This window comes from Mytilus galloprovincialis, chromosome 14, assembly GCF_965363235.1.
Source record: "Mytilus galloprovincialis chromosome 14, xbMytGall1.hap1.1, whole genome shotgun sequence".
In the NCBI taxonomy this organism is placed as follows: Eukaryota; Metazoa; Mollusca; class Bivalvia; order Mytilida; family Mytilidae; genus Mytilus; species Mytilus galloprovincialis.
Genome location: NC_134851.1, coordinates 4,667,263 through 4,688,909, shown reverse-complemented (window position 1 = coordinate 4,688,909; position 21,647 = coordinate 4,667,263). Strand labels below are relative to the sequence as shown.

The following is a 21,647-nucleotide window of genomic DNA, read 5'->3' as shown; positions in this document are numbered from 1 at the left end:
CTGACATACCAAAATATCCGGATGCTGGCTTCCCAAAATATAGGGATTCTGGTATCACAACCTTGCAGACATGTACCATTTTTCATTATGACATACGAATTTAAATGCTGCTTCCTACTTAATTGGATTTTAGTATTAATCCACCAATATAACACCTAGTACATTTCCAGTTTAATGCATATTGAGAATGTGACATCATAGGTAAGAGTGTGAAATGTATAATTGACCAACAAACTGAGTCTGAATTGTAAAGTGCTAGTTGACCATGTGAATGCTGATGTCAACAATTTGATATTTATAAAACTATGTCAATGTACTACCGGTAAGTTTCCAATAATTAGCCAATTTTAATGTTATTTTTCTGAATTTGATTACCATTATGTAAGACATGATGTATACATGTTATTGACTATTGTGGTCTCGAGACAATAAATTTATATATGATGACATCAGGACTATAATTTTCAAATCTGATATGCTCATGTTTCGAGTGTTCATAGAATTTTTTTTTAAATAAGCTTAATGCAATTGCCAGCTGAAATCATATCAAGTTTAGTAGTTCCCAAGGCTTTCAGAAATCAACTGGACAAAATTTTTAAAAAATGCTGCTCATTTTGTATGGCATTTTATCAATCAAATGAATTTGCCCAATGACCATCAACCTTGGGAATGTCTGATTAACTAAGTCATCCAGGACAAACACTGACTCTACAAAACGGATTTGTGACTGTACCTTTATCAAAATGCTAAATATGAGGTGCATTATATTTAAACCTGCATAATAATTTTTGTTTTGTGTCTATGAGAAACCCCATTGGCATCCAATGTATAAATTATGAGATTTGTTTCCCGCAATTGCCTGTATACAATAAAACGTGTACCACAATGCAATATTTAAAAATAATCTATTATTGATACTAGTGCACAGTGTCTATGATCTGTACGTACTGGATATTGTCAGTATCTCTGGACTTGCTGTATACATCTTCCAATGAGTCAGTACATTTCATTTTATTAACAAAACTTACATTTTCTTTATTACAATCATTATTAAACTTGTATCTTTTTTCTGTATTTTAATATTTCAATATTTGTTAATCATTTAATCAAATCAGTTACACGAACTGGAACTTTCTATTATCATGTATTGCTAGTAATCTGAAATCAGCTGGAATCACAAATGATCTGGTGCTGTTTGGATGAATCGTCGTCCGAGTTTAACCTGTCCAATAACTATAGAGTGTTGCGATACATTAATACACAACACATGAATAGTAACCAGAAAGGTGAAGCCACTTCTTTACAAATGCTGAAAAGAGAAATAATAATTATTATATACATGTATGAAAGATTTTCAACAATAAATTTTCGTTGTACAATCACAACACTAGGGAACGAGAAAACGCATTATTATTCGAAGAAAACCTTCATTTAAACTTCTTTTAAATTAAGTTTTCCACACCAATATATGCCTGTTGTTAATATTCAAAACACATACATTTGACATATGAACCACTAGTTCAATTGATTTTTTTTATAGAACAACATCCAGGTCTATACTGTACATTATCAAAGGGAGAAAAGATTATTTTTTTTAGAAATACATCCTACATGTATTTAGCGACTTTCGTGAAATTTAATTCCCATCCAAGGGTGTATTCGGTTAACACCTTTTTTAATTTTGTGTGGTTTTTTATTTTTATTTTAGCCTAGTCCTGGAACACAAAACTCTTGTAGCGATATTTACATTTTCCTTAATTTTCGTATATTCTTTTCATTCATTTTGCAAATTTGCTATATATATGCATTGCTTTTATTATCAAGCTTCCACCGAGCTTCGTTTAAAAAAAAAGAAGAAATAATCACGAAAATATCAGCTTAAAAAAGATGACTCCGAGGCATATTTGTAAGACTAGCTTGACCCATAAAACTATACATGTAACCTATTATTATTAATTCTTGCCAGTAAGCTAACTCAAGTACAAAATGTATATATATTAGAGTAAATTTATTTTGAAATCGGTAAATCTGTTATGTATGATAAGCGTTTCTTTCTTTTAAAACATAGTATTTCAAATTTTACATTCAATCTGATTCATATATGACTATGCAGTATGAGTTTTGTTCATTATTGCAGGCCATATGCTGACATTTAATTGTAAACTGCTTAGTCATATTAGTGCTATATTATTTGGTCTCAGTCCGGTGGAGAGTTGTCTCATTAGCAATCATACCATTACTAAGATATTACTCGGACTTCAAACGGCTGTTTTGCAAGACAAGCTAGGCCCATGAGCGTAGGAAGCCAAGACTCAGAGTAATCTCGGACGGGCACAAGTAAACTGGTTTTAGACCCTTGCAAAAAAAGGCAATCAACACGTCAATTTTCTAGACCGAAAATTAATCTGAAATTAAGTTTTTCATACTTTATTTTTCTTGAACTCAAAGGACTCTTACCAGTGATGCATTTTAATGGTTTTCTTATAGGTTGTCTAGAGGTAAACAAATTAATTTTGCGGACCCAATATTTTTACTGGCCATGACCATATTGATGGTGGTTAATCGTCTCGGTGGGGTTATGTCGATCATATTTTTGTCAAAACTATTCATAACTTCATGAAAAAGTACATATTTCCATAAGGCAAAATAAAAAATATATAGCCTATGTGTATTTCCTATTTCCATACCTACCCTAATATAGAAATAGTGTTCCTTCAAGTTTTTTGGTAATTTGGCACTAAGCACTGTTACAGTCATAATTTCTCTCTCATAGACTCGATGTAAAAAAAAGGTAAAAACTCTCATAGTCATATTAAAGTATGTCTGTCTTGGAGGCTCTTCGCTACCATAGGCGGATCCAGCCCCCCTCCTTTTTCGTGAGAAAAAATTTGGTTTATTATACAGGTAAACACTAAAAGATGACTTTAGCGGGTCCCTTTGTTATGGTAGTCAGGGAACAAGTCAAATCGTCTCCTATAGAAAAATTCGACATCTGATAATATATATATATATATGAAACCATTACAGACATACAGTTGTCGAGTTGAGTAGGATATTCCTTATGAATGGCTAAATCTGAGAAATCTCGGACTACGAAGTGCATGTAAAATATAAGCAAATCTACTTTGTCTTACCTGTATGAGTAGCGTTCTATTGCGTATATGTTTCTGTTATATCAAAATGATAATAAATTGCGGCATACTGGCCAAAGAAGTGTTTTTCGTCCTTCCCCTTGCGTCCATTTCGCCGATTTTAAACATTCTTTTTACATGACGTCATGCGGGTGGGATTTGCCGCAATTAGCGTAGAAAAATAGTGCAAGCGCTTTCAGTATTAAACATAAGAAAAACTAATAAATAATAGAATATTAAAAGGGTTACCTGTTTTAATTACTTTTCAAAAAATATTTACATCGGTATAAGTGATTCTTGAGATTTGATTTCTTATCATGTTTACTGTCTCTGCATGAATCTCTACGCATGATGGTAAAACACCTGTTACGTCATAATATCCCTGACGTCATTAGATAAAGTGTTGGGAGGAAAACAACAAACGGATTTTTGTTGTTGTTTTATTTTTTGCATTACACAAAATTATGCATTGGAGTACATCTATAGAAATTCGGCCAACAGTATATCAAACAGAACTTGTAGGATTACTGCATTCGGATATTTTGCGATGTCTGCACTCCTACAGTTTTGGATGCCAGCATCCAGCTTTTTCGGGATGCCAGCATCCCAATAAAACGGGATGCCAGCATCCCAATATAACGGGATGCCAGCATCTCAATATAACGGGATGCCAGCATCCCAATATGACTGGATGCCAGCATCCCAATAAAACGGGATGCCAGCATCCCAAAATAACGGGATGCCAGCATCTCAGTAAAACGGGATGCCAGCATCCCAATAAAACGGGATGCCAGCATCCCAATATGACTGGATGCCAGCATTTCAATAAATAGGAAATCCAGCATCCCCAAAAAATAAAAAAATATTTTAAAAAAAATATATGCAAAACTAGCATCCTAGTAAAAGTAAGATGCTCCAGTACATTATTATTTTAACAGCAGCATCTACATCAAATTTTAATGCTGGAAGCATATAAAATCAAACAGACAGCATATGTACTATAAAAAGATGCTACCTTATACAAAATATGAAAGCAATTAAAAAATTGAGAAATACTTTGACAAATTATTCAAAATTAGCATCTTTTCATTGACATATGCTATTTCCTAGTTATTTCACGGAATGTATGACAAAAACTGTACATGAGAATTTGAAATTTTAGTTGAGAACGCATTAAGTATGTTTATTATTTCCATTTTTCCTTCTTTAATTTTGATGTTTTATGAATCATGTTTCATTTATGTATTCATTTTCATTGACGCTTGACAACAGACAACTATGATCATATTTTAAACAAGGTAAGATTAAACTACTAAATACTTACTACATTAATGACCAATAAGACTAAGAAAATAGAACACAAAGTTTTGTGAGTACATAAACATTACTTAAGTAAATCACATATTTAACGCGATTGTCATACAAGTGAGATGTTTAACTTTGAAACCTGGTTAAATTCACAATTTTCTACTCACAAAAACGCCCGTACCAAGTCAGAAATACGACAGTTGTTATTCATTCGTTTGTAGTATTTTAGCTTTTTATTTTTCCATTTGCTTAGGAACTTTCCTTTTTGAATTTTCCTTTGAGTGCAGTATTTTAATGACTTTACTTTTTAATTACATTGATCATCATTCTAAAATGTTCCAACTTTTATTGAATAGATGTATATAATTTTACTTTCACTTTTTCCCCCAGGTTAAGGTCAACAGAAAAGCGATACCTCCATATTTATTATGTACAATACACAACACGAGGGATATTTACAAATGACAACAACCCAACTAAAGAGAGCTGAAAACAGCTAAGGCCACTATGGGTCTCTAACACAGCGAGAAAACGCCGCAAATTGAAATGGACTTCACCTGGCGCCTAAACAAAAAAGTGTACTATTTCTGTGAAAATCTCAAAAACATAGAAATGAACTTAAATTAAAAAAAGATACAAGACTATAAAAGGACAGAGGCTCCTGACCTGGGATAATGTACGAACATTATGACATATATTATCACCCATCTGTATGGATTATTAACCAATTGTGGCATTGAATTAGAATGAAATAAAATTAAAGGAAAATGAAATTTTTAATTGATAATGAATTGATAACATATAGTACAATACAGTTTGTTGTTGTGATTACATTATTATTGTCTTCGAGTTACTGCTAAAGGATGGCATTACGATCTTACTAGTGAGCTTGTCTAGAGTATCTATAACAATTGTTAAGTTAGATCAAATTTATGAACATTCATTAGCCTTTTAAATATTTTTGAAAGAAAAATAACCGTCATGTTTCAAATTCGTAATGTGAATAGACATACGGTAGTTATTATTTAATACATTCAAAATTAATGTATACAAATATATTTAGCCATAGGGCTCCAAAATTGATCATTTATCTGAGTAGGGTACACATTTGGCGAAACTAGTGCCATGTAATTGAATTACTAATTTCCCCCTAAGAACACGAATCAACATCTCTGCTATTCCTGACTTGGTACAGCAATTTTCGTATGTAGAAAATGGTGGAGAAAACCTGGTTTTATAGCTAACACAATGACGGGGTGTTTAAGAACAGAGCCACTTGACATACAAGAAAGAAACACAAAAAGGCACACACACAAAGCACATAAGCAAAAAGAAAAGACAAGAATACAGAAATTATTATAGAACAATAACACAATGACGAGAGGCATAAGTACAGAGCCACGTCATTTGGAACCATGAAACACAATAAGGCATGCAAAAAAGCATATTAGCAAAATTAAAAACAAGAATGCAAAAATTATCATAGAACATAAAGACAAATAAAAGAATACAATTTCACGTAATTAATATGATAAACAATGCCAGTACCCGGAATATATACTCCATGACCATCGTGGATTATTTGTGGAGTCGATACGAAATATTTATCAACAAGGTCTTCCGATGAACATTTTTTTTAGAAAAAGGACGAGAATATATCTTTTGGAGTTAAGTGTGACGTCCATTATCACTGAACTAGTTGAAGACCCATTGGTGGCCTTCAGTGTTTATCTGTTCTTTGGTCGTGTTGTTGTCTCTTTGACATATTCCCCATTTCTATTCTCCATTTTATTTGTCATACCCCTGGTTCATCAACATTCTGCTCAAACCCTGGTGACGTTTTACAAAGTCTGAATAGTAGCTGCATGCTCTTGACAGTTCTTGTCCATTCGTTTTTGATGCGTTTTGTTATTTGATTTTGCCATGTGATTATTGACTTTCCGAATTGATTTTCCTCTAAGTTCAGTATTTTTGTGATTCTACTTTTGAATACCGAATAAGTTGGGAAATGTATATCCCTTATGCAGAAAAAGTCGGTGGTATATTGCTACTGAAGCTATGTTAAGAAAAATGAACCCTTTAGCGAAGGTACAAATAAGCATGTTTCATTTGCCCCATTTTAACCTTACTGAAATAATTTCAATACTGATATTCGAAGCCCCTCCAAAATATATTAGTATATCTCTCGAGACTGCTGAAAACATCAAGTTAAACAATTATAAAACAATTAACATCCCAGGTATTGTATTGTTAAAACATTTAAAATGAGTCAGATTTTGATATCACGGTATTTATTTAAACACTACGGAATATTGGGTCCACAATCATCAATTCATGTTTTATTGGCCTTTTTATCTTTTTTTAATCGAGCGTCACTGAAGAGACTTTTGAAAACGAAACGTGCGTCTGTCTTACTAAATTTAAAGTATTGATATCAACTCGAGTTAGTTAGTTTTGATGTAATGCAAGAGTTTTTTTCAATAATTATCTAAGGTAACAGGACATTACTAAAACAAAAGACCCGACAATTGATATTCATGTCAACACCAAAGTGCTGACTACTGGGCTGGTTATACCCTCGAGGACGAAACGTCCACCAGCAGTGGCATCGACCTAAAGGTGTAAGTAGTAATCAAAGGTACCAGGATTATACTTTAATACAGAAGACGTGCGTTTCGTCTACATAAGACTCACCAGTGACGCTCAGATCAAAATAGTTATAAAGCAAAACAAGTATAAAGTAGAATCAAAGTTCCAAAAAGTTGTGCTAAATACGGCTAAGGTAATCTATTCCTGGGAAAAGAAAATCCTTAGTTTTTTTATTTATTCAATTAAAACAATTTAAGTTTTGTAACAGGATATTTAGAAAAAATGACCATATTATTGTTATTTATGTCAACACCGAAATGCTAACTACTGGACTTGTGATACCCTTGGGGACGAAACGTCCACCAGCAGTTGCATCGACCTAGTGGTGTAAATACTAGTAGTTATCAGAGTTACCAGGATTGTAATGTAATACACCAGACGCGCGTTTCGTCTACATAAGACTCAAGCTAGTATCAAGCGATATTCAACTCTACAAATAACTTATAACCTATCTATCTTAAGATAAAAAGTAAAATCACTAAAATAACGAATTCCGAGGAAAATTCCAGAAGGAAAGTCCCTAATTAAATGGCATATCACAAGCCCAAACACATCGAAAGAATGGATTACAACTGTCATATTCCTGACTTAGTATAAGTATTTTCTTATGTTGAAAATGGTAGATTAAGCCTGGTTTAATCCACTATTTTTTTACATTTGAAAATGCCTGTACCAAGTCAGGAATATGACAGTTTTTGTCCATTCGTTTTTGATGCGTTTTGTTATTTGATTTTGCCATTTGATTATGGACTTTCCCAATTGATCTTCCTCTAAGTTCAGTATTTTTGTGATTTTACTTTTTATAGCTTGCTAAACCTCTCACATATACATGATGAATTAACACAAATTACAAAATCTTAGTTTCGTTTCATTTAATTACATGTGCGCCATGAAAATACGAAATATTCAAGTACAAAAGATCAACAGTTATATCAATTATTTAGCAATGTTAAAAAAATTTAAACATGTTAAAGAAGAAGAAATATTAAGATAAAAAAATATTTTAAATATTATTATAAAAGAATTGTGATTTTCGTTTTTATTTAGGATATATATTTTAAACTCGAAGAATGCTAAAACGGTGTTCATCGCAAATGTGACTTTTATATTTTAAGAAAAAATTACGAAAAATGAAATAAAATGAATATTTATTACAAAAGAGGGACGAAAGATACCAAAGGGACAGTCAAACTCATAAATCTAAAACAATCTGACAACGCCATGGCTAAAAATGAAAAAGACAAACAGACAAACAATAGTACACATGACACAACATAGAAAACTAAAGAATAAACAACACGAACCCCACCGAAAACTAGGAGTGATCTCAGGTGCTCCGGAAAGGGTAAGCAGATTCTGCTCCACATGTGGCACCCGTCGTGTTGCTCATGTGATGACAAATCCGGTAGGTCACATTCGTGAAAGAGAAGGGGATTGTAGTTACGACGTAAGGGACATATCAGATATCATTTGTGAAACGGTGATTCCATAACGGTCAACCAACTCGTGATGGTGTCCGTAAAATTTATGAAGAGATGATCTCAACTTCACCATTTGGAACTCTTGGTTTAATAGCTTCCTTGTGAGCAGCAACTCTCTATCAAGAAAATCATGATAGGAAATGCAAGCACGGGAATATCGTATCAATTGGGAGATATATACCCCGTATGCAAGTGCTGCTTGAATGTTGCTACTTAGAAATGGAAAGGTCACAATTGGAAAGCTGAAATCATCTCTTTTGTCGTAAAGTTTTGTTTTCAACCGACCCTCATGAAAGAACATTATCTATATAGCGGAAAGTGGAGTTAAAGGATATTGCTAACTTCTTATCTTTCTTCCTTAGAAGTTCCTGCATGAAATCAGCCTCATAATAATAAAGAAACAAGTCGACAAGTAGAGGCGCACAGTTTGTTCCCATTGGAATGCCGACAGTCTGTGGAAAAAATACGTCCTCCGAACGTAACAAATATGTTGTCAATCAAGAAATCAAGCATCTTGATAATATCAGTTTCAGAGATTTTTTTGTTTGAATCAGAGTGATCCTTTACAAAGTAGGATTTATCCTTCTCTAAGACAAGATACTTGTATCTACCCTGGCCATTCTTTTTTATGAAGCAAAGCAATGCCAACTCTTTCAATTTGTCTTTCAGTTTGGAATGTGGAATACTTGTGTAATGAGTAGAAAAGTCAAATGTTTTAATACTGTTACAAGATGAAAGAGAGTTAGATTGGATGTACTCTAAAAGATCTTTGGAATTTTATCCACATCTGATTCACGACATCTCTAGAATAGGCAGTTTCACAATAACTTATTGCAAAGTTCGGTGTATTATTTTAAATATGTTTAAGTATGTGTATCGACAGTTATTAATTCTAATCTTCTAATGACAGTTTATGTTTCGAGGAACCGTTAGTACGGTATTTATAATCGGGGGAATACTATTTTATCGTTCTGCGAATAACTGTGAAGTAAAAACAAGAAACTGAAAATATATCGATACATTATAAGATACGTCTTATTCATGTTGTTATCTGTTGTCTGTTCAAATAAATATACGCCTTAAACCAGATAACAGTATCACAAGTATTAAACAATACGCTGCGATTTTTAATACCGTTATCCAATCGATACTAGCACGTGTCTCCGAAATTGAACCACTATACAGTTTGTATATAGTGAACTGTTGATGTGCTAAAGATTAAATACCTGAAACAATACTTAATATATTGTTTTACCAAAAAATAAAAGACTGCAGTGTCTATCCATACACAGCATGTCAAATATAAAATCTCATGTATCAGACAAATATCAGTAAAGCAAAATAATAAGATAGAAAAAATAAAATTATTTAAATACCGAAATTCAAGGGAAATTCAAAACGGAAAATCCTTTATAAAATGGCAAAATATAAAGCTCAAACACATCACACGAATGGAAAACAACTGTCTTGGTACAGGCTTTGTCTAATGTAGAACATGATGATTAAACCGGGTTTTAAAGCTAGCTAAACCTAACTCTTGTATTACAGTCGCATATAATTGCTCTCATATCGACAACAATATGTGAGCAATACAAAGACTTAATAAAAGGTAAAATCGTAAAAAATTGGGATACAGCTGTCAACATTGTAATATGATTTAAATCAATATAACACAAATAACTGTTTCACCAACGAACTTCACATATCACTGACGATTTTCTTGACTGAGACAGGCATACAAACAACCTTTTTTAAGCACTCTAATCGTCCCTTTTTCGTCAATTCAATGGTTTAAAATATAACAGAAACAGCTATCAAAACGATTCTATGAACTATTATGTATTATAAGTTAATGTATAAAGTTACCGATAACTAACATACAGTAATCCATAACCTTATAAGGAAGTCATACTGATATGTTTTACACTCTAATATTTATAACTGTACTTCGGGGTAGAATATAAAATCACATAAATACAAATACTGATACTTTATTGGATTTTACTGTTGAATTATCTCTATTCGAACATTTATTCATAGTTGTAGGGACTACATCTATAACAAACGATTAAAACACTCTTCAAACACCCCAGTTACTACGCATTCAAAATTCAGCCATTCTACATTCACCCTTTTTTACGACATGACAAAGCAAAAATAGCTGATATAAATGAAAATAATTGAAAAAGTTTCAATTGATAATAAATCTATCAAAAATATTTCAATGTGAAATTGAAAAAATAAATTGTATCAAGCAATTATTGATAGTTGATATCTGTAACTTATCCTTCAATAAACCTCTAAATAATAGAGTTGTCATGTAGATAAAGAGATAGAAAATTTTACTTTCATCCGATGTTTATAGTTTGAGAATGACATAACTAAATATACATTCATTTTAGGATTGATCGAAAGTATTGCACGGAATTTATAATTATTTACTCTCTTAATCATTTTCTCATGCGGATATAGAAAGGCGGAGACATAACAGCACAAAGAACAACCATACGAGTCTTTTTTATAAACAAGAAGGGCGGAGAGATTAACAAACAGCACAGAGAAACAAGTTATTTTTTTACAAATTAAAAAGACGGAAGAAACGTGACAAGGAGAAATACCAATAGCTTATAAGGTAGGCAGTTTTATCTGTTTTTTCTTGTATTTTTGAAAACCATTTTGTAAAATAATTTGTCGCTTTAGATTTCATATACAGTTAATGGTTACTAGTTTGTAATGTTAAGATCATGTAAAATCTAGCCTAAAACTGTTATATAGATATTTTTTCTAAATTGTATATACTACATAGAAAACTGATGGTCAATGGTCAGTTGAATTAATATCATCATTGATGAACAACGAAACCTTTCATTTTCCAAAAAAGTATAATCTTGAGTGAGGTAGTCAAATCGATATGCAAATGCACCTATTTCATTGTTTTCCTTTTCTGTGAGGTATATTTTATTTGAAGTATATACTTTGTAAATATATTTTCAAGTTTTGTAAAATGTAGAATAACAGAATGTTTTAGGTAATTTGTTGATTCTACAAATTCATAATTTAATGTATATTTAATAGAGCAAGCGTCACGTACCTACGCAAATGATTCAAAGAATTTCTTTATTTAGAAAGAAATCGTTTTATCCCATCACTTAATTACAAGATATGAAGACAGAGGCTTTCATTCCAACAGGTTTAACACGACACGGAGACGGAAGCCAACATTTCAATATTCAAGAATGTCTTTTTTTCTCATTATTAAAACAAATGTTGTATTCATCTTTGAATGTATCAAAACATGGAGATGATTTCAATATCTAAAAATATTTTTCTCTTTACTTTGAATAGGGATTCACAAGATATGGAGACAAAGGCCATTATGTCAATATTGGTGTTACTTTTAGTCAGATACTCAAATGGTAAGTTTCCCACATAGAATAACAGTCAAACCTACTAGAAGTCAAACATATTTTAAATATCACCACGCCTTTACAACAATGTCTTGCTATGTCATGATCTTTTTGTTCCCATACATTTTTTACATCATTTTAAAGGTGCATCTGTCTATAAAGTCAGTTGACTGTTATTCCAATAGTGACCTTTACATACAGGTTTGACTGTAATGAGCCGGATAAGTGATTTAAGGATTATACAATAGATATAAGAAGGTGTGATATGAGTGCCAAAGAGACAACTCTCCATCCAAGTCACAATTTATAAAAGTAAACTATTATAGGTCAAGGTACGGTCTTCAACACGGAGCATTGGCATACAACTAACAGCAAGCTATAAAGGGCCCCAGAAATTACTTTACTGTGTAAAACCATTCAAAAGGGAAAACCAATGATCTAATCTTCATAACAAACGAGAAACGATAAACACTTATGAACAAAAACAACTACTGAACATCAGATTCCTGACTTTTCATTGTGATATTGTTTACAGATTCTATTAAGTCGCAGAAAGCTGGATGGTTTCTTAACTTCTACTAGCCAAAAATGTTGAAGAAAACAAAACCATAACCAAACAAATATAAAGAAAATGATAAAAAGAGACGAATGATCATGGTGTCAGTAGAGTAACATCTTTCCGCATGGAAAATACATTTTTAAAGCATGTCAAAATATATATGTTTTGTAGAATTATAGATTATGTTTAATCAGTGAAATATGTATGACCATAACATACACATACAACTTTAAACAAATAGTCTATAGAACAGGTAAAATGAAGTCTCGAATATATTCTATCAATATAATTACAATCGAAAGTGGGTCAATGAAAATATAATTCTGGTTATCCAAAGTGGTAAAATTTCTGGCGAGCGCAGCTATTCATTCTTAATTTATTTTTTTAGATAATAATAATTTATTTCATTTTTATATTCTTATTTGTGTTTCCTAAATGTGCAACCCTACCAAGTGATATGTCTATATTTGGATGAAACGAAACATGATCATTATGAAAACAAGGTATAATTGTCACTGGAAAAGTTGGCCAACAAAGACCCATCTACAAAGATGAAAAAGAACTACTGCTGTACCACTATTTTTGACCTTTTTACCTATTGTGTCTGCTTCTTTTGTTCACGCATCGTCTTCAATATAATGGAATGTGATGCGACTGTCATATAAGTGTCCAACATGTTCTAAATCAGAAAATGCCTATACAAAATAAGGAATATGACAGTTGTTATATATTCGTTTGATGTATTTGAGCTTTTTATTTTGCCATTTGATGAAGGACTTTCCTTTTTGAATTATCCTCGAATTCATTATTTTTGTGATTTTACTTTTTATTATCCTTTTCAGGTTCTGATTTCAAGAGAGTTTGTTATTACACAACATGGTCAAACCAGCTTCAAGTAACATCAGGCAGATTTTACATCAAAGACATTGATCCGTTTCTGTGTACACATGCCGTATTTGCATTTGCTAAAGTTAATACAGATAAGCTTCGACTGGAAAGACTGCAAGTTGATGATGACAATGGGCTCGCGTATTCTAAAGCGGCAGGAAAACTTTACGATTTTACAAATATGAAACAAACAAATCCGAAATTAGTAACACTGCTTTCCATTGGTGGTGCAACGTCGTCGGAAGCTTTACATAATGTAGCGGAGACACCCGAACGACGAAAAACATTTGCTAAACATTGTCGTATCTATTTACGTGACCGGAATTTTGATGGCTTTGATATTGATTGGGAATACCCTGGAGCATTTAAGGACAAATTTACAGAATTACTAAAGGTAAAACAATTATAATAAATTTATAAGCATGAACTTTTCCCAATTGACCAATTAGCATAACTTTTAATACGGTTAATATGTTATTTTAGAAAAGTAAACATTTTTAATTTTTGAATCAATTTACTTGTAAAATTATGATTTTAAAGGAAATTATCTAATGTTGATTGTTTTGTATATCATCTGCTGTTGTGATTTTATATTGTTTGTATATTATTACTATCTGAATACTGATGTTTTCGAAGAAAGTCCATATTTTATCTTTTGGTGTATTTTCTGTTGAGTCAGTATAGTTTTTAACACAGTAATATTGTTCACACAAAGCAACGCTTTTCCGTTATAAAGAGACTATACTACTGTTGACTTTATTTAAGCAACCCCTTATTTTATTGATTTTGGATATTTTATAGTGTGTCTTTTTATGTTATGATATACACTATTGTTTTAGATAAGGGTGGTGAAGGTTTGGTACCTATAAAAAAGTTTAAACCAGCTGCATTTGTTTGTACCTCTCCTAAGTCTGGAATCTGATGTTCATTAGTTGTCGTTTCTTGATAAGCGTTTCTAGTTTTTTGTATAGAGTATACCGTTTGTTTTCCCGTTTGAATCCTTTTATACTAGTCATTTGTTTTAGCCTTTTATAGCTTGATGTTCGGTGTCAGCTAAGGTTGCGTGTCAAATATCGTACTTTGACGACCGATAATGTTTTTTTTACAAATTGTGACTGGGATGGAGAGTTCTCTCATTAGCACTTATACCACATCTTCTTATATCTAATTATTTTTAAAACGTCAATAGGCAATGCGTTTGGAGTTTGAAAACGATGAAGCAATCAGAACAAAGAACAAGTCAAGATTGGTACTTTCTATAGCAGGGGCTGGAGGGAAACCCAACATTGACGAATCCTACAATGTTCCAGAAATTGTCAAGTATGTATTTACGCACTTATGGGAAGGAAAATAAAGGTAACCTCAAACTATTCTTAAGTCCATGAAAATGTACCATAGAAATACAGTGTTCCGAATACCAAACAACGCTTACAGTAATATGTGCAAAGTTACTATTATCAAATAAGAAGATAAGAAAGGGAAGACAAGACGGTCAACATATGGACTAAATAAAAAAGTATTGTATGAGGGTTTCCCTAAGCACAGTTTTTTGTATGCATACAATGCCTATTCTTAAGTTTTTATTGACCTATATAATAATGCATTGCATTGGTTTTTAACATATGCGAATAAGCAGATGTGGTATTATTGCCAATTAGGCAACCTTCTACAAGTGACGACATGACACAGAAAGTAACAAGTATAGGTCGATGTGCGGCCTTGAAGAATTGGCAAAACTAATACCGCATAGTAAGCTATAATAGGATATCCATTCACACATATATTATTCAAATGAGAGCATGAATTCTGCTTTGAACAATAAAGACAATAGTGGTATATAGCTATTTAAAAGTTATTAATAGATTGAGAGAAACAGATCTTGGTTACAAACTAAAAACGAGGGAAACAAATCAACTATTAAAGGAAAACAACAGAACAATAGAAACACTGAAATATAACAAAAACAAAAAACAATGCAACATCCATAGGTGCTATTTGACAAAAATTGCCATATTCCTGACTTGGTTAAAACAAAGTACAATTAAAACTTGGGATTAAGTTTATAACGGTATAATATGATTTCTTTTCTAACCATTACAAGAATATAAATACAAAATTGTGTCACTTAAAGTGTAATTAGTAACACTCCACAAGAAGATGTGTTACTAATCGAACTGGACTCTTTCTTTGTGAATTGACCAGTCTTTACTCTTCAGTCCTGTCTAGACAACGGATAAGCAACACATACCTTATTAAAGATTTTGACTTTGATAGGACCCTACCAGGATCGAATCAACCACCTCCCGCGCTAATGTGTGCACGGTACCACTAAACCAGAAAGGCCTTCTATTTGTAGGGATTCAGCTTGAAGTACAATATTCATAAATCTGGATAACGTAAAACACAGACTCGTTTGAGAAATACGCGATGACCATTTCCAAGAAAACATATTATTATTGAATTTTGCAAAATAACTTAAAATTTGTCGAAACAGTAGAAAACTTAAGTAGACATTGCTACACATATTTGTTATAGACATAAGATGAAAAAATTGCAAACATAAATTCATGTTCTTTTATTAATTATTGAATATGTAATTTCATTATTTCATTTAGTCCATGAAGAGACAGACTCTTACATGTCTAACACAAATAAGTTTCTTTTTACAGATACGTAGATTTTATCAACGTTATGGCGTATGACTATTTTGGTACTTGGAGTAAAGTATCAGGATTTACAGGTTCTCTATTCTCAAGATTATCAGATCCGACCTATAGTCCTGAATTGTCGCAAGTAAGTTAATACAAGTTAAGGTCGTACAACATGGCATATGTTCTCATCATATTAAAGTATCGCCTGTCGCAGTTCTTATTGTTCAGTGTCAGGTTTTACAGACCTTATGTTTTCAGAGTATTCAGATCTCAACTATAATTCTTAGTTTGTTGTACTGATAGTTTGACTGTACCAGAGCAGAGTATTCAGATCTCAACTATAATTTCTAGTTTGTTGTACTGATAGTTTGACTGTACCAGAGCAGAGTATTCAGATTTCAACTATAATTCTTAGTTTCTTGTACTGATAGTTTGACTGTACCAGAGCAGAGTATTCAGATCTCAACTATAATTCTTAGTTTGTTGTACTGATAGTTTGACTGTACCAGAGCAGAGTATTCAGATCTCAACTATAATTCTTAGTTTGTTGTACTGATAGTTTGACTGTACCTCTGGTATCTTCGCCCCTTTTTTATATACAAATCTTGGCATAGTGTTGTTACATAGCAAATTATCAGTTCAATATTCAAGTATTTGCACACAAAAAAATAAAAGAATACGGCACATGCCTCTTTTTAATACGTAAGTTGCTTCTTAATATTTGCTACATCTCATTCGGCGTTGAACGCTCCTGTTTAAGGTAAATCCAGACAAGCCCATTGCATGAATTTTATAACATGTTATTTTGATATTTTTAAAATACCGTGTCGATACCTCTGCTGGTGGACTATCATGTTTTAAATACATCCTAATCTTTTCATCATAATACATTATTAGGTCTTTCCACTTTTCGTGGAAAGACCTTTTGTTTTTCTTCTGATTATTTTTTCTTCTTCTGCCGTCTGAGATGCTTTTTTATTTTACAAGTTGTACAGTAATGGGGGTTTCAAACTCACCATGTGTGACCGATCACTTATTCTTATAGGAGTTATCTCCCCCTGTTCCCTTTTTTTATCGCTATATCTCTAAAACGGTAAAAGATTTTAACAAACTGTTTTCACCAAATTGTTCGTCTACCCTAAAGAATGTTTTGGTTTATTTTGACTGGAGTGATCGAAAGACATCTAATGGGAGTTATTTCCCTTTGAAAATTTGAGATAGGCGATATGTTGGATAAATTCATACGGTATACGTCGTAGAGCGATATTATTTCAAACGTTTTATATACATATATCTTTCTTTGGTATGCATATACTCAGTTGGGACCATCATATAACATCGTATAACATAATATCAAACGATTCGTAGACTGTTTATGTCGCTACTTTAATCCTTCGGTAAACAGCGTTATACAATAAATCAATATGCAATTTTTAAATTCATTACAAGTTTCCTTATATCTGACAACGAGGAAGTGGCATGTTGGCCTTGGTTTGTTATGAAGTTAGACAATTAAAGAAAAGTTACTAATAGAAATACTTTTGAAAGATTTGATTATAGTTAACATAATTGATAAATGAATGCCAATAATAATTAAAAACCAATTCTTCAGAGAACAATTGAAGGTATTTCCACCTCGATAATAAGAATGAAATTGATTGGTTAATGCAGTAGACTTAATTGTTTTCTAATGAACATGTAAGAATTTTAAGCAAAGGTCAAAATCAAGAACGTCAAATTGACCTTCGACCTGGTCTCAATTTCAAGGTCATAGGTCAGTGAACTCAAATCGGAAGGCCCGAGGTCAATCACTTGTATGGTTGTGGAGAAATAATGATTTCAAATACATAAGGGGAGAAAACTCCTATAAGGGTTACCAAAACACTTTGACTGACATAGGTTGAAGTTGCGCCTTATTGTAAACAGTTATTTGGCGAACACATCATATCTTTAACTGTAACAGTTTCTTTTGAATAACGATAACAAGCAAAATTCAAAATGGATAGCCTGACCTTGACCTTCAACAGTCTTTTCTTATGAAGTCGTTGGTCCATTTGAAGGAAATTGAGGTCAAGGTCAAAGGTCAAGGTCATGTTATGAATTTTGAATTTTTGCTTGTTAAGTCTACTGCATTAACCAATCAATTTCATTCTTATTATCGAGGTGGAAATACCTTCAATTGTTCTCTGAAGAATTGGTTTTTAATTATTATTGGCATTCATTTATCAATTATGTTAACTATAATCAAATCTTTCAAAAGTAATTCTATTAGTAACTTTTCTTTAATTGTCTAACTATATAACCAAACCAAGGCCAACATGCCACTTCCTCGTTGTCAGATATAAAGAAACTTGTAATGAATTTAAAAACTGCATATAGATTTATTGTATGACGCTGTTTACCGAAGGATTAAAGTAGCGACATAAACAGTCTACGAATCGTTTGATATTATGTTATATGATGTTATATGATGGTCCCAACTGAGTATATGCATACCAAAGAAAGATATATGTATATAAAACGTTTGAAATAATATCGCTTACGAAAGAGGGGCGAAAGATACCAGAGGGACAGTCAAACTCATTGATCGAAAATAAACTGACAACGCCATGGCTGAAAAAAAAAAAAAAAAAAACCAAACAAACAAATAATACTACACAAGACACAACATAGAGAACTGACGACTAAGCAAAAGGAACCCCGCCAGGTGCTCCGAAAGGGTATCAGAGACCGAGAATATGTAAGGAATTTTTAAACTAGCATAGTGACAACGCAATGTCAAGAAACGATTATCAACGGAAAGTCAAACTATTCTTTCTTGAAAATGCCAGTCAACAACCCCACTAAAGTGCAGTAAACAGCCGAAGGCCCCCAATACATAGCAAAATATTCCCGCACCCGGAGGTGGTTTTCAGCTAGCTTCTAAATGAAATGGTTTACTAGACCAGTGAAAATGGATGTCATAATAAACTCTAAGACATATATATGAACTTAACTTAAATACAAAACAAGACTTACAAAGGCAACTTGGACTGGCGCAAAATTGCGGCAGGGTTAAAAATCTTTTGTAAGATCTCAACCCTTGCCCTGTGTAGAAAAAAGAAAAACAAAGCAATACGCACAGTTATAAAATGATAAAATGTTTGAAGAATGCTTCTGTAAATGATTATTGTTTTATCGGCTTTTCGAAACAGGAACAGAAATTTTTTAAATGGAAAAATAGTAAGTCCGGAAATTACAGTTCTTGTCTATTCGTTTGGTGTGTTTGGGCTTTTATACTGCCATTTGACTATTGACTTTCCTTTTTGAGTATTTCTCAGAGTTCAGTATTTTTTCTTTTAAATAGATACATATAAAAAAGGCGATTAGGTGAGAATTGGCACTTGTAAATTTCTTCCTTTCAAAATGTAACGTATAAATTGCCTCAGTTTAATTAATTCAATTTAACTGTGATTTATTTCTCTATCTATCCAATAATTGAAGGTTCAAGATATGCTTTTGATATATGTTTTAAATATATTAAAGTTCAACTCTTTGATAAAAAAAACTCTATATCGATTATCAGATAAAACAGACACAAGTTAAGACATTCAAAAGTGTACTCAATAAGAGCATAGAGTTGTTAATTTCTGTGTCTTTCTGTCTCCTGTGGAGAGTTGTTTCATTGGCAATCATACCACATCTGCTGTTTTATATCATTAATAGCATGACTACATTTTTTGAATATATATATATATATATATATATGCATTTAAAACGAAGTACATTGGTTTTTACAATTATTTACTTAGAACTGGACTATACACTACTGGATGAAAAAAGGAGCACCACCAGAAAAGTTAGTGATGGGAACCACGGCAACAGCTTTAGCTTTAACACTGAAAAGTGCATCTAATCATAACATTGGAGCACCAGTGATAAACAGCACTATTGTAGGTCCAGTAAGGAAAATGAGGGGCCAGTTGTCTTATTCTGAGGTAATTAATCCTTGTTAGAATATTACTGTTAATTTTAGCAACCATTCACATGTTATACCGTACAACAGTTCAACACAAACTCATTAATACTCATTCAAGTACATCCCGTCATTGTGTTATATTTCTACGGGAATTTGTTTTCTGCCATTGTTGCTAATGTGCTTCTTCCATATTCCTTTTCAAGCCTCCTTGGTACACATTTGTTCGTTTTTATAGTGATCAAGATTATAACACAAGGCTGACTGCTGTATCCTAACATGCCTAACTTTTGACATTTTTTACCTGTTATTTCTGTTTGTTTTGTTCACACATCGTTGTCAATAAAAAGGTCTTTTATACAAATGTCATGCAAGAGAAAGATTTAGCTAGCTATAAAACAACGTTCAATACAGCATCATTTACATAAGAAAATGTATGGTCGGACCAAGTCAGGAATATGACAGTTGTTATCCATTCGTTTGATGTGTTTGAACTCTTGCTTTTGCCATTTAATTAGGGACTTTCCTTTTTGAATTTTTGTGAATCTTACTTGTTATCCACTCTATAAAATTTACTGAGTTCATCATTAAAGGAGTAGATTCAGTAAGACCCCTTTATGGCCCAAAAATAAAACAGTTTTACAAAATTGTTAGAATGTAAACTGGACCCCTCCGGGTGCGGGAATTTCTCGCTACATTGAAGACCTGTTGGTGACCTGCTGTTGTTTTTTTCTATGGTCGGGTTGTTGTCTCTTTGGCACATTCCCCATTTCCATTCTTATTTTTATTTAAGTTATTTATTGGAAAGAAGAATTCTTCTGCAATCAGATATGGTCTGTTTTTCACAATACAATGCACATATATCGGGTACTAGCATCATTAAGTCATGCTAAATTACTGAAATCTTCACAATTCTAGCATTTTAGTTAAATTTTAGACAGTTTCTGTCTTAAATGAAAGTGGCCACATTTGTGTTCCTTCTTAATATTGAAAAGTAAGTTGTATGTAATGATAATACATAACATATATAAAGATTGAGGATGAACCTTCATTTTTGACATAAAAAAAAACATCTAAAAAGTGACAGGTTTTGTCATATTAGATAGATTTTTCATATTAAAACTTTAATCGGAGAGTTTTTAATGACCAAATAAGTTAAAATCTTTCCCATAAACTAATTGAATCAACTGAAATAAAATACTTAAGCGTTTAAAAAGGGTCAAAAATCTTTCATTAGATGAACCTGAAATAAGAGGCCAAAATCGGCCCTTACTGGGGGCTTCTCTTCTTTTTTTTTATTTGAGCCGTATACGTGTCGATCGATATAAATCTATTTTGCGTGTACTATGCAGAATAGCGGACCTATATTCTACATCGGTCACGTCAGCATCAATCGATGGATATATACTCTTGAACGTATTGTCAATTCTAGCTTCACAATCTAATAATATAGCGCCCTGTAAGAAAACAAGTGCCGTGTATTGATTTGGTATATTAAGATCTTGGTGTCTATAAATACACATGCACATATAAAGAAGGTTTTATTTCCGAGAAATACCGTTTGACACTTAAAGCCGAAAGATTAAAATTTATAAAAAAAAATTGAGATTGGATCAAG

At 32.3% G+C, this 21,647-nt stretch overlaps 1 protein-coding gene across 2 annotated transcripts in view; it reads left to right on the top strand.

Moving 5' to 3' along the window:
• LOC143059268 (chitinase-3-like protein 1) overlaps positions 1-21,647 on the top strand; it is a 37,747-nt gene that overhangs the window by 13,594 nt on the left and 2,506 nt on the right. Inside the window, exons 1-6 of one of the 2 annotated variants that reach the window (XM_076232751.1) lie at positions 10,921-11,201; positions 11,915-11,985; positions 13,378-13,817; positions 14,613-14,743; positions 16,093-16,216; positions 19,866-20,051. In XM_076232751.1, coding sequence (XP_076088866.1) covers positions 11,928-11,985; positions 13,378-13,817; positions 14,613-14,743; positions 16,093-16,216; positions 19,866-20,051 — 939 coding nt within the window. In that variant the 5' untranslated portion in view covers positions 10,921-11,201; positions 11,915-11,927. Of the gene's footprint in view, positions 1-10,920; positions 11,202-11,914; positions 11,986-13,377; positions 13,818-14,612; positions 14,744-16,092; positions 16,217-19,865; positions 20,052-21,647 lie in introns of those variants that run through there. The other variant, XM_076232752.1, reaches the window with a different exon arrangement.